General features: G+C 40.8%; 1 protein-coding gene across 4 annotated transcripts; it reads left to right on the top strand.

Annotated features, from left to right (window-relative positions):
* Positions 1 to 335: 335 nt before the first annotated feature.
* sepsecs (Sep (O-phosphoserine) tRNA:Sec (selenocysteine) tRNA synthase) lies at positions 336 to 12,058 on the top strand. 4 transcript variants are annotated; one of them, XM_008435827.2, is made up of 13 exons: positions 336 to 706; positions 1,053 to 1,176; positions 2,182 to 2,300; positions 2,368 to 2,522; positions 3,145 to 3,263; positions 3,509 to 3,667; positions 3,841 to 3,994; positions 4,139 to 4,241; positions 4,785 to 4,914; positions 5,858 to 5,949; positions 9,757 to 9,850; positions 9,978 to 10,068; positions 11,671 to 12,058. In XM_008435827.2, the coding sequence occupies exons 3-13, from the start codon at positions 2,187 to 2,189 to the stop codon at positions 11,915 to 11,917; spliced, it is 1,458 nt and encodes a 485-aa protein (XP_008434049.1). In that variant the 5' UTR covers positions 336 to 706; positions 1,053 to 1,176; positions 2,182 to 2,186; the 3' UTR covers positions 11,918 to 12,058. The 4 variants fall into 4 exon arrangements, with proteins under 4 accessions (XP_008434049.1, XP_008434051.1, XP_008434048.1 ...); XM_008435826.2 differs by having other exon boundaries at positions 337 to 706; positions 2,185 to 2,300; XM_008435829.2 differs by lacking the exon at positions 1,053 to 1,176.
* The last annotated feature ends 596 nt before the right edge of the window (positions 12,059 to 12,654 follow it).

Genomic DNA, 12,654 nt, shown 5'->3' with positions numbered 1-12,654 from the left:
CCTGGTCAGTAACCAGATTTCAAATTTTAAATGCTGACTAGGCCTTCAGACTAATAAATTCGTGTTTCTGTTGTTTCATCATAGGATTTAGATCGTTTTTACCATGACTGACATGCAAACTGTCCCATCACTGTTCTGTGAATGTAGTTTTTTGTTGTTGTTTGTTTAAAATGCGACGTTTTCATTGTAAATAATGGGTCAAAATACAAATCTATTTCTAAAAAAAATACATATTTATTTTTAAAAGTAAAAATGTTACGATGACAGTTTGTAGAAAATACGCATTTTTAAAGTCGCATTTAAAACTTGCGGTTCACTTTGCTTCTCTGACAGGCAAACAGCGATCACGTGATCTGCGCGCTGAAGTCACGTGACGGCCTGCCGTAGCTCAGCGCTCTGCTTTCTGACTTCAACCTTTGTCCACCGCGGTGCAAGTTGCGCATGTTCCTCTGCCGCCTCAGATTGTGAGGAGGTTTGTTTCACAGTCAGAAACTCAAGAGGGTTTTCAGGAGGAAGAAGCGATAAGGCGAGCGCCATTTTTAGAGTGTGACCAAAGTGACGATTCACGGGGGTAAACATTAGCTTAGCAAACACCGGGTGTCAGCCCTGCTGCTGACCGAAGCATGAGGCAGCCGTCTGCCACGCTGTGACCAGACGTCAGGTACCTGTGTTAAGGTAGACGCTTGGTCTGCATGCACAACTGCGGGTAAGTTGCTCAATACCTTTGGGATACGTACGGGAAAGCTGCGCGTATTGTTAACTTGAAATGCTGTGTGATAGAGTAGCAGAGATGTGGAAGTAAAATGAACGATTTTCAATCATTTTTCTGCAAAACCTGAAGAGTGTGGTGTGCGTTGTTTTCAGGTTATTTGCAGTGTGTAGTTTAAAAGCAGCAGGATATGCCTGTGAACACCAGTATTCCATCTCTTTATTCAGATTCTCAGTTGGATTTAGATAACATTGTTTGCTATGTGCTGGTTCATTTTGCTGCCTCGAGCAGTTTTCTTTAAGGATTATCCTGTTTTTTTTTGTTTGGTTTTTGTTTCTCTTAGGAGTACCATTGATGCACCATTAAGACCAGTGGTGCGCCGACTTATTGTCGATTTCCTTAATTTTGGGAGATTGATGATCGGCCGATTCTTGCATGTGAAGCAGATGTTATCTACCTCAGCAAAGGTCTGAAAATGAACCACTGTCCTCTTCTGCTCTCCCATGAGAGAGGTTTGACTGACAGACCCATCCACTAGGTCATGTCTGCAAGCTTGCAGTCACCACATTGTTGCGGCGAAAAAAAATAAATTTGCCGTTGGCCAGAATCGGAATCGGGAGATCAGGGTTTTTAGAGATCGGTAATCAACGATCGACCAAAAAATTGCAACCAGTTGGTGCATATTAATGCTTTTTTAAAACTGTTTAGTTATTTTTGGTCATGCGTTATTCATCTTGAACTACAAAAGAGTCAGTGTCACAATTTGTAATAAAAAAAGCTCTACTAAAACATGATACACAAATCTCTTCAAATTGTGAGACAGACGGGCCCTTACTTGTCCTGCATCATGAAGACTATAATGATGATGGATAGATTAGCTCCAAGGAAGGAATTTCAGTAGAGCCACTTAAGTGGTACATTGTATTTTTTTTATAGTCCTTTTATAGAAAAACATTACATTATGATTCTAGAATTTCAGGTCACCACAGCTCATTGCTTTTTATACTGTAGAGAAAGCCGTTGGCAGCCGCCACATTCGTAAACATGAAGCGGCTCAATGTTTGATTTGAACTCTCCCAGAACTTCATTGATTAATCGTGACTGTTTGTTGCAAGAAAGTAATTATTAGAGCAAATCAAACTTGCTGATTCTGAAAACAAGCGTTTTTGCTATTAGACACTCAGTTACTTTATCGTCAGCCATACCTGGCCTGTTTCGACGCCATGCGTCCGTCTTCATCACAGGTGTCAGGTTTTTGGTGGTGTTTTGTTGGGATAAAAGTATTTTTTCAGCTTTGTGGTTAAACCAAAACCTGCACTGTCTGGGCAAGTGAATGTAGAGGTAAAGACGCAGATCAGTGATGTATGTAGGTAAAGTTTTATTAGACAAAACATCAGTTTTGTGCGTCATGCAAAATACAAAAGAAAACCAAGATATAAAATGGTGAGGCTGATGTCAGGTCATGTGTTCAGCAGGGATGAACAGCGAAAACATCACCCTCTGCGAGAAAACCGTCTCGTCGTCCTACATCCGCCAGGGCTCTCAGGCTCGCCGTGGCCACGAACAGCTCATCAGACATTTACTGGACCAGGTTGGGTTAGAAACATTTGCTTTGCTTTGCTGCAGCTGTACCTTCTTCTCACATTGTGCTTCCACAGGGTAAGTGTCCGGAGGAGGGATGGAGCGAAAGCACTGTGGAGCTGTTCCTAAACGAGCTGGCCGTGATGGACAGCAACAACTTCCTCGGCAACTGCGGTGTCGGAGAGAGGGAGGGCCGCGTGGCGTCCAGCCTGGTGGCGAGGAGACATTACAGGTTCAGATCGCTTTCATAACTGACCAAGCGCTCATATTGGGGAGGTGTGAGGTGAAGATGGTCTTTGAGTACAGTTTTTCTTGCTCATTGGTCGTTATTTTGATAATCGCAGTGATGAAAAATCCTGCTGTTCTCGGCTCATTCTATGTCCTTGCTGAAGGTTAATTTAAAAAGGTGAGGAGTGTAAAGACCCAGCTGTCTCAAACCAGTCCTCCCTGGGTTACCAGATGTGCATTTTGAAGTTAATTTGAAGTTTTTCTGATCCCTGACAGAAAATATTTCAAAATAAATACCCAGATCTTACTATTCTTTAGACCTGATGCCTCTTGACTTTTATATATATATATATATATATTGCTTTGACATTTTCAAAGTTTAGATTTGATTTAAGTGTGTACTTTGCACAACATTTTGCGTGAATCTCTGTGTTGGTGCGAAAAGTTTCCCTTTTCCCTAATTTCTCACTATGTGTGAAATTTCTTGTTGGAAGTTTAACTTTTTTTTCTTTTCCATCAATAAATGCCACTTTCTCTCCAAATCTGACTCCGGAACAGAGCAGCACCTCTGCAGCAGGATAAATCTCAGTGAACTTAACTGATCCACCACTGCTGTTTTCGTTTAGGCTGATCCACGGCATCGGTCGGTCGGGTGACATCGCTGCCGTTCAGCCCAAAGCCGCAGGATCCAGTCTGCTCAACAAGCTCACAAACTCTGTTGTTCTGGACATCTTGAAGATTTCGGGTGAGAATTCTGCAGGTTCACTGAAAAATGTCAACCTGTGAGATAAAACATTTAACAACATAAAAACAGCATTTCAAAATAAAAAGTTCAATTAAAAATGTGTAGTGTTTTTTTCTAACATTAAAATTAAATTACAATGGTTATAACATAAACACTTTTGCCTGATGATGAGAAAAAAACTCCAGTATGCAGCAAAGTCTAAAAATGTCTTCGGTGTGAAAGGTCAATCTTACTCTCTACTCCAGGTGTTCGCAGTGTGGCAAGCTGCTTTGTTGTTCCCATGGCAACAGGAATGAGCCTGACTCTGTGCTTCCTGACCCTCCGTCACCGCAGACCCAAGGCCCGCTACATCATCTGGCCTCGCATTGACCAGAAGTCATGTTTCAAGTCCATGATCACAGCAGGTCGGCGTTCAAAATCCACGGCAACCTGACCTCCTTTTAACGAAAGAGTCCTTTTGAAAAGTTCCTACTTCACAGAGTATCTTTGATTTAAGCTATTTTTTAAACCCTGCTTCTGCTCCACCTCTATTTTGGGACAGCATTCCTCTCTAATAACAAGCGGTTCTTGTTTTCAGGGTTTGAGCCCGTAGTTGTGGAGAACGTCACGGAGGGGGATGAGCTGCGAACGGACCTGGAAGCGGTTCAACGCAAGATCGACGAACTTGGAGCAGAAAACATCCTGTGCGTTCATTCGACAACGTCTTGCTTCGCTCCCCGGGTCCCCGACAGGTTAGTGGAAGATTTTGCCGTACTCTCAGACTTCTGCAGCATCTCCGTGACAAAGCATATCCAGCTTTTCAGTTTTTTTTCCCCAAGAGTGTGACTAAAGAAAGCGCTGCTTGTTTATGTTTTTTGTCTCGTTCCATCTTCCAGGCTTGAAGAACTGGCCACTATGTGCGCCAAACATGACATCCCTCACATCGTCAACAACGCGTACGGAGTGCAGACATCCAAATGCATGCATCTTATACAGCAGGTATCAGCAGCTAAGACTTGATGGGAGTAAAGCGGTTGAATACATTTTCTTTAGTGTAATTTTTACTGCGTGAAAATCTGATGGAGATACAAATGCACATCAAAATAGATTTTGAAATTAATAAAGCAAAACTTCAGCCCTTTTGGGAATTCATGGATTATTCTTAAAAGGTCAGAGAAGCCGGTGATGCACATGAATTTTACAAATCATGCTACGGAGAGAGGTCGAATATTCAGCCAGAGTTATGCCAGGAGTTGTTGGTGGCACCAGAAAGTGTGTAGTTAGGATGTAAAGTGTTATATATATTTAATATGCGTGTGTAATCCTGAATTTTTTCTATACATAGTGTTTGTTGTGTCATCATTGCACATTGGAAAAAAAAAAAAAAAACGTCAAATGCATCATTAAAAGCCCAATATTTTTTAGATTAATTAATATGTATTTATGTAAACATCTGACAGCCGTGGAACTCTTTGAACTCAATCGTTACTAATTAGAAACATGTATTGTGTTTGTGCCCTGAATGTCTCTTGTTTGTAACAGGGGGCTCGTGTGGGAAGAATCGACGCCTTTGTTCAGAGCTTGGACAAGAACTTCATGGTTCCAGTAGGTGGCGCCATAATCGCAGGTTTTGATGAGTCTTTTGTGCAGGAGATAAGCAAGATGTACCCAGGTGAGCAACAAACCAGTCATATCTGAATCAGAATATGACTGGTTCTGACTACAGAAACAGCTGATAACACAGGATTCGTTTCACAAGTGTTTCCTTTAAAAAGATGAGACTTTCCCATTTCCATGTTAAGACTGAAGCTTACAGATGCACTCGGTGGTTTTCTTGATAAAGCCGACTTTCACATGAAATATATATATATTTTACTCCATATAGATTTCTAACTTATCCGTTATTGCTAACCTTTTTTTCTTTATTTGAGGTAGTGAGGATAGTTTAGTTTTATGTGTCTGCATCCCGTTTACCTCTGTCAGTTGACTCCCTAACAAGATCCATGTTTTTTTTGTTGTTTTTTTTTACATATTTCTTTGTTTACCTAATTTTGTCCTCTATACACCAGGGCAGATCTGTAATACTCTAACATCTGGTCAGCGGAACATCCATATTTATGTCTTCTGTTACTAATGATATGTATAACATGGCACATTTAGCTGTTGCTCAAAAAAATGTCCTTTTCAGGCCGAGCAATTTGCTGAATTGCCAGGCTAATGCTAACATCTTTACTTAGTTTTTGTAGGACTTGTTGATATTACAGAATGGGAAGGGTGGCAAAATCAGTATTTGATAAAAAAAATATCAGTACTTGAGTTCAGTCGGAGACCGATACCAATTATTTTATAACCACTTGATCAGTATTGATCCGTTACACGGTTATGAAGGAAATCACTTGTTTACACTTTTTAATTCGACATCTTTGAACACTATGCTTTTTGTTTATACATCGGACAACTAAAATGTTTAATTAACAAGGCATGAAATAAAGCTTATTTCCTTTTAAGTATTTGACATGCCAGTCATGAATCGGAACTGATTATGGGAAGATTTTGTTTGTTTCCTAGTTTGTTTTTAACTGCCCTCAAATCTCCTCTGGTGTTCCTACGTCCAGGTAGAGCATCGGCTTCACCTTCCCTCGATGTCCTCATTACCCTTCTCACTCTGGGAGCCAGCGGCTATAAGAGGTACCTAACGGAGAGAAAGGTGAGAACAGACGCTACCCTTTCTAAAGCTGAAAATAGCTTGGCTTCTTCTTGTGTCGAGGTGGGACTTCTTCTTAGTATTTTCATCAACAGTGCAATGTTTTTGTTTTTTTTCACTGTTTACCATGTTGAAACCACAAAAATTAGTTTTATTTAAATTGTATGTGACAGACCAAGGCAAAATTTCCTTCTGAAGGTAAAAATCTGAAAAGTGGGACATGTGCAACCAACTTTTCTGAGAAGGAATGAACCTTTTAAATAGTAATTGTGTGTAATGTAATCTCAGTCTAAATCCAGTGTGTAGGTCTCAGAGTTTTCTTAAAGAAAATTGGTGAACAAACATCCTATATCCCATTTCACCCCTTGTCCTGAAGCTTAGTTTCCAATGGTTACGGTGGTTTTTAGTGTACTGACAAAACACTATTTGTGTTCAAGACCAAACACTGCAGGAGGAAAAAGTGAACCTGGTCAAAGTTGATGATAAATGGAGATAAAAACAGAGCAAACCTGGATCCAAACCAGTTGGAGCATACGGCCAGAGCTACAATAGAAGAGCTTCGATCAGGGATTCTCAAGTCCAGTCCTTGAGATCTGCTATCCTTTTAACTTTTGGATGCATCCCTGTTCCAACACACCTGAATTAAATGACTGAAATCCCTCATTAGTATGTTAGTTAGCTCTACAGAGACCTAATAATGAGTCATTCATTTGATTCAGGTGTGCTGGAATAGAGAATTCATCTAAGCTTTGCAGGATAGTGTTGACTTGGTGGGGCTAAGTACAAATGCATGCCACACTTTTCAGAATTTTTTAAACACAATCCTTGTAAAAGATTTAGAAATTCTTTGATTACTTTATCACATAATTAAAATACATTGAGGTTTGCAGCTGAAAGATGACAAAATACGAAAAGGTTCAAGGGTTGTGTGAATACTTCTGCAGATGTACAGTAAATGAATTAGTTTCTGATGTTGTATTGTTGCCTTTTACCTAAAATGGCTGCTTCAGCCTGTAGAAGGTGAGCCCCGTTCTAGCTGTAATGCTGCGTGCGGCTTTGGCCGTCACTCCGACTGAAAGCGGGGACTCTGGTCTTGAGCAAGCACTTTGCTTTGTAGAAGGAGGGCTGTGCTGGAGAGAGATAAAATTGATTCAGAACTTTTTGAGTTACTCACAATGCAGCATTCCCCCTCTTCAGACCGTAGGCACTGCAGCATTCCCACTCCTCCACACTGCTGTAAATGTGCTGAACAAAATCTGCCTCCCTTCAAGCTCGCGTAATACAACAACAAAAACGGATCCGCTTAAAATGGTAATTTTGACGTCGTTCTGAAGGAATATTCTTTGAAACAAATTGCAGACTATATGATGTCTTCAAAGCCAAAAAAAAAAAAAGAAAATCACACAGGAGACTGTCAGTGATTTAGTCAGTGATTTAGTTGTATGACACCTCGGTTCGTAGTAGAAATATACTATTATGGTAAAAAAAAAAAAAAACGTGACTTGCATGAGATCATGTATCCTACCACGATTAAAAATCCTCATCCGACTTTATTTTATTTTTACCTCAGATGAATCACACTGCATTAGAAATGAGAATAATTTAGTTAACAAAATCTAAGCAAGTGTCAGAGACAACCTTCTTAAGTACAGTATTTATCAAAGGTTTCCATAAACTCCTTATGGGAAACTCCTTACTTTTTTTTAAATGAATTATTTAAAGTCTCTTTGTTTTGGTGGAATAAGCATATATCATACAAAGTCAGTTGCAAACAATAAGTTGCTTGAATATATTGTGGATTTTCTCTAAATAATAAAATAATACAGACGGTTGAAACCAGAAATGTACGTACAGCAAATGAATAGACGTTTTATTTTTCACTGTCTGAAGCTAAATTAGACCAAATGTGTTTTTGGGTTGTCGGAATTACCAAAATTTTTTATTTACCGTACTAAATGTCACAATAATGAGAAAAATAACATGTCACAGATTTTTTTGCTAATGACTCCAATACCAGAAGTTTACATATAATGATTATTAACTCTTTAAACGGAAAGGGAAATCTGAGCTGATGATGACATCATGGCTTCTGATGGGTTAAAGGTTACATTTGAGGCACATTTGTGGCTGTTATTCCTGCTTGTTTATAGATTTAAGTCTGCTTTATTATTTTCACCTAAATTGACATTTATGCTCAAGGCTTTGGATGCTTTTCCACTCTTGTGCCTTCATGGCTCTCTTTGATTTGGAGGATTTTTAATAAAAGTGAGAAACCATGTTGTAAAACTACATCTAAAACCTTTGTTAAGAAAGAAATGGTAAATATGTGCACATTTATGGAACAATTTGTAAATGGATATTAGTGGGGCGCAATGTTGTGACTGAACTTGAGAGGATTTCACAATTCTGAACAGGAAGTACTTTTATGTAGATATTTTTAGCCATATTGTCCATGTAAAAAAAAAAAAGAAAAGCAAGGTAATTCTTTGGTAGTTTGGATTTGTTTTATTTTGAAACAATACAAAGCTTTTTATTTTGGTTTGCAGTTGTAGAACAATTTGTTTGTACTCTAAAAAGCTGTGCACTAAAAGTGTACAATTTGATAAAATTCAAGTCTAAGTCATCTCAATATTTCCCATTGGGTGCATTTTTAGTTAAAACGGCTTTTGTTTTTTGCCCTCTTTTTTTTTTTTAAGGTCAGGTTTCACTAAATATATTATAAAATTATAAGTTATTTGATGTTCATCTGACGTTTTATTTGCTCAATTGCGAGATGCAGTACAGACCATTTGATCTTTTTTAATTACGTCCTGAAACATAAAGCCTTAAAATCGAATCTCATCTGGCCCGTCGTATGACCCGGCAGCATTAAGGCCCATCGATTTGTCCCGCTCCACCATAATGCATAATTAATGTCCAAAATAGGTTTTTCCGTCGTGTCTGCAGATCCCGGAGAGTTCCTCGCATCTCTCCAGAGGGAGAGACGAGCTTTAAATAATTCAGACGTTCAATCTTTTGAGGTTCACTTAAAGCCGCATGTAGCACCGATTTGGCAAACGTCCGGCAGCACGGCCAAGAGGCCGGCGTGTTGTTTTCACGGAGGAACTTTTCGACCCAAACACTGAGAAGATTGTCTGGGCGGCCGGAGCCAGCTGCGTCCCTCCTCCTCTGCCCTGGGAAAATAAAGTTGCTCTTTGTCCCTGAAGAACAAGGGGCACATGGGGACCCTTGATGCGGTTGAAGAACTGTTTGTGTTTGACTCTTGAAGGAGAAAACCCTCCGATTTAGCAGACACACGCCTGCGGTTGCAGACAACCCGCCCTTTTAGAGCTTCAGCAGGGACTCCGATGCTAACAGAAGGAGGGAAAAAGGAAACTGCGCCTCGTTGTTGTGCGGTTTTGGTTCTCGTAACGTCTGTGTCCTGAACCCATTCGACCTGATTCGGTCCTTCAGGAGCAGCTTCACGCTCCGTGCTAAACACTCTGTCAGCATCTTTTAAACGTGCTCGGTGTAGTGGCGTGCTTTCTTCCTGTCCTGCTCCTCTAATTGATCCCGGAGGTGGAAGTGTGATGCAAACAAAACATCCCAGCCAGGAGGAGACGGGCGGTGGACGCTCTGGCTTCAGTGAAACCGAAACGGGGGGGAAAAAACACACAGACTTATTTCGGACACGTATTTAGCCCGTTGCTACTAAATTTGCTGAATTATCGAAAACGAAAACAAAACTCCAAAGGCTGCTGCTGTTTAAATAAAGCCGTGGTTGTTCCTATATTTATAGCTTCCTGATGGTCTGTATGTTTCTGCCCGCAGGAGATTTATTCCTTCCTGGCTGAGGAGCTGAAGAGTCTTGCTTCTGCACACGGCGAGAGGTTGCTTCACACCCCACATAATCCCATATCGCTGGGTAAGTTCAAAGTGCTGATCTCAAACCAGCATGTCGTCCGTTTCTGCAGAATTTATGTTTCTAGCCTTTCCGGTTCACCCTTTGTGCGTGTGTGTGCTGGGTGTGGTTCCTCTCTCCCCTCTTTCAGCCATGTCTCTAGACGGTCTCCAGGCCTCCAGCAACCAGGCGGTGACTCAACTCGGCTCCATGCTGTTCACCCGACAGGTGTCAGGAGCGAGGTATGAAAACTGGTTGCGCGTAAACATTCTCACCCCTTTGTCCATTTGGTTCACTTTTTTTGATTGTTGTTTTTTTTTTTTGGCAGTACAACCACAAACTTTGATGTAATACAGGGTATTTAATCTGAAAGAGGTTTTTGTATTCAGATCCTCTTTCCTCTGATACTCCTAAATGAAATCCACTGCGACCTTTTGCGTTCAGATTTGCCTAATTAGTAAGTAGTCGACGTGTAACTTAATCTAGATATGAATGCAGCTCTTCTGTGAAGGCCTCTGAGGTTTGTTGAACATTAGTGAGAAAACTACATCATGAAAACCAATATTATCCCACATTTTGAACATATCCACAGAGTGGTTTATAAAAAATTTAAAAAAACCTCTTAAGTCCCACAAAAATTATTCCCTTAGTTAGTCTACAAATTAAAAGTCCCCAAAATACATTCATGCTTAAATCTATACGGTGGCAAACTGGGAGAAAACGGGGGAGTGAAAAGTAAAGAGGATGTGGAGCTTTTTAACACAGAAGTCTGAACTTTAAAACAAATTTAGGATGAGCCGAACGAATGAGGACACAGGCCCGTAGACGCCACTGATCGGGGTAAATGGATGAGCTGGAACTACTTTAGATGATTAGACAGTCCGCTCTATCAGAGCCAGCGCCTAATTTAATGGACTGTTTCTGCTTAAAGTGGAAAAGACGTCCGGGAAAGAAAGCATCGACACAAACAGTTCTTGGGAATGTTTTCCAATGTCAGAGCTGTCAGACATTGCCATTGTCTCTGACATTGGGGAACAATGTCAGATGGCCCTTTCCAAGGTGAGACAAGGAGGCCTTTCGTTCCCTTGTCTCACCTTGAATAACATTTTACAGTCACAGAAATGACTGAAGTTGATTCTCCAAATCAATACTTTCAGGGGAAGCTTCTTTGTTCCTTACAAATCATCTCCAAAAAACCAATTAACACACATCGACCCTTTCATTACAGTGCATTTCTCCGCCATAATGGTTTCTCATACCGTTGTTAGGAGCTGGTTCCTAATTGATTTAACATTAAAGTGAGCCTAGGTGGTGCTGACGGAGGTGCAAGCGTATCATTACACCGGGGCAGAGTTTGGTTTAGAAGGTGAGACAAAGGGCTTAAAAGTAGCCTTTGCACTATAGCAATAATTAAAAGTTTGGTACACCATTTCAAATAAAACCCAAATTAAACCACTAATGGCCTCGAATCATAACTCACAAGGAAGCATTAGCTTCGCTCATATGGCTATTTGTGTAGTGGACATAAAGTGCGCACACTTGTGCTGAAAAAAATTATGTAAAAAATGAGTCATTTCGAAGCTTTGAACAATTAATTCAAAATAAGTTATGTGCAGTTCAACAAAAAGAATTTTATGGGTAAATGTAAAATTATTTAGATTTAATAGGCTTTAATAGCTTTATATAAAGTAGACCAGGTTGTATTTTCTCATTTATCGCAAGGGAACACGATAATTTAGCAAAGTAACGCAAAAGTAGATAATTTCCCCCATGACCTCTAGGGGGCTCCACACTTTTTTGCAGAAGATTTGATCATTTACTCGCTCTTCCGTCCTCGTTTCCAGGGTGATACCGCTGGGTAAGGAGCAGACGATAAGCGGTCACACCTTTCGTGGATTCATGTCGCACTCCGAGTCGTACCCCTGCCCGTACCTCAACGCCGCCTCGGCCGTGGGCATCACCCGAGACGACGTGACGCTGTGCATGAAGAGACTCGACAAATGCCTGAAAGCTCTGAAGAAACATGGGAAAACGGCGGGCAGCTGCTCTGCAGAACCTCAGGCCGATCAGGAGGCGCCGGATGAAGAATGACTGAGCAGAGGAAGTTTAAGCTCCCTACCTCTTAATCTAGTTTGATACTTTAAGAGACTGGTACAATCTTGAATGTTTGTTAAACAGAAGATTGATCATTTCTACAGATTTTATTTTTAATTAAAGCTGTTTGCACTGTGACGTCTGAGTCGGTCCCTGTGTCGAATGTAAAAAAAAAAAAAATAGATATAGATTTGCGATGTGGTGTGTTGTGCGGTGTCTTCTGCAGCGAGCTGTAACGTGATCTGAATGCTGCTGAGCTGTTAACTCCATCTGAAGCCTGTTCAGTGGATTAGCTCGCTCTATTTTTAGCCTCAGTTACAGATAATCAATGATAGGGGCCCGGTCATAGATCAGCCCTGTGTTTACAGAGGGGAAACCTTCACTTCACATCTAAAGAGATCAAGACGTCTTCAGGACCTCAAGAGAGTTTTCCTCTCCGATTTCATTTCTGCAACGTGTTTTCCGCATCTGGGCTTCATCTCCATGCAGCTCACAAAGGCCGACCGCAGGAGATCTTTGCTTCAAAGCAGAAGAAGGAAGACGTTAAAACCAGCCTCGACTTCACGTGTAATTTTAGCTCCCAGATGTTTTCCCACCTGCGCGCTCCGAAATACGTGTGCAAGCAAAGGCAGCTGCAGAACAACCCCCACTCAGCAGCCTGTGAAAGTGGGCTGGACTCTGGGATGGTTTTGGTGTTGTATCAGCACATTTCCACACTTCCCAGCTGTACTGAA

This window comes from Poecilia reticulata, linkage group LG18 (genome assembly GCF_000633615.1).
Source record: "Poecilia reticulata strain Guanapo linkage group LG18, Guppy_female_1.0+MT, whole genome shotgun sequence".
Lineage (NCBI taxonomy): Eukaryota > Metazoa > Chordata > Actinopteri > Cyprinodontiformes > Poeciliidae > Poecilia > Poecilia reticulata.
Note: the sequence above shows the minus strand (reverse complement) of the source record. Positions and strands in the feature narration are given on the sequence as shown.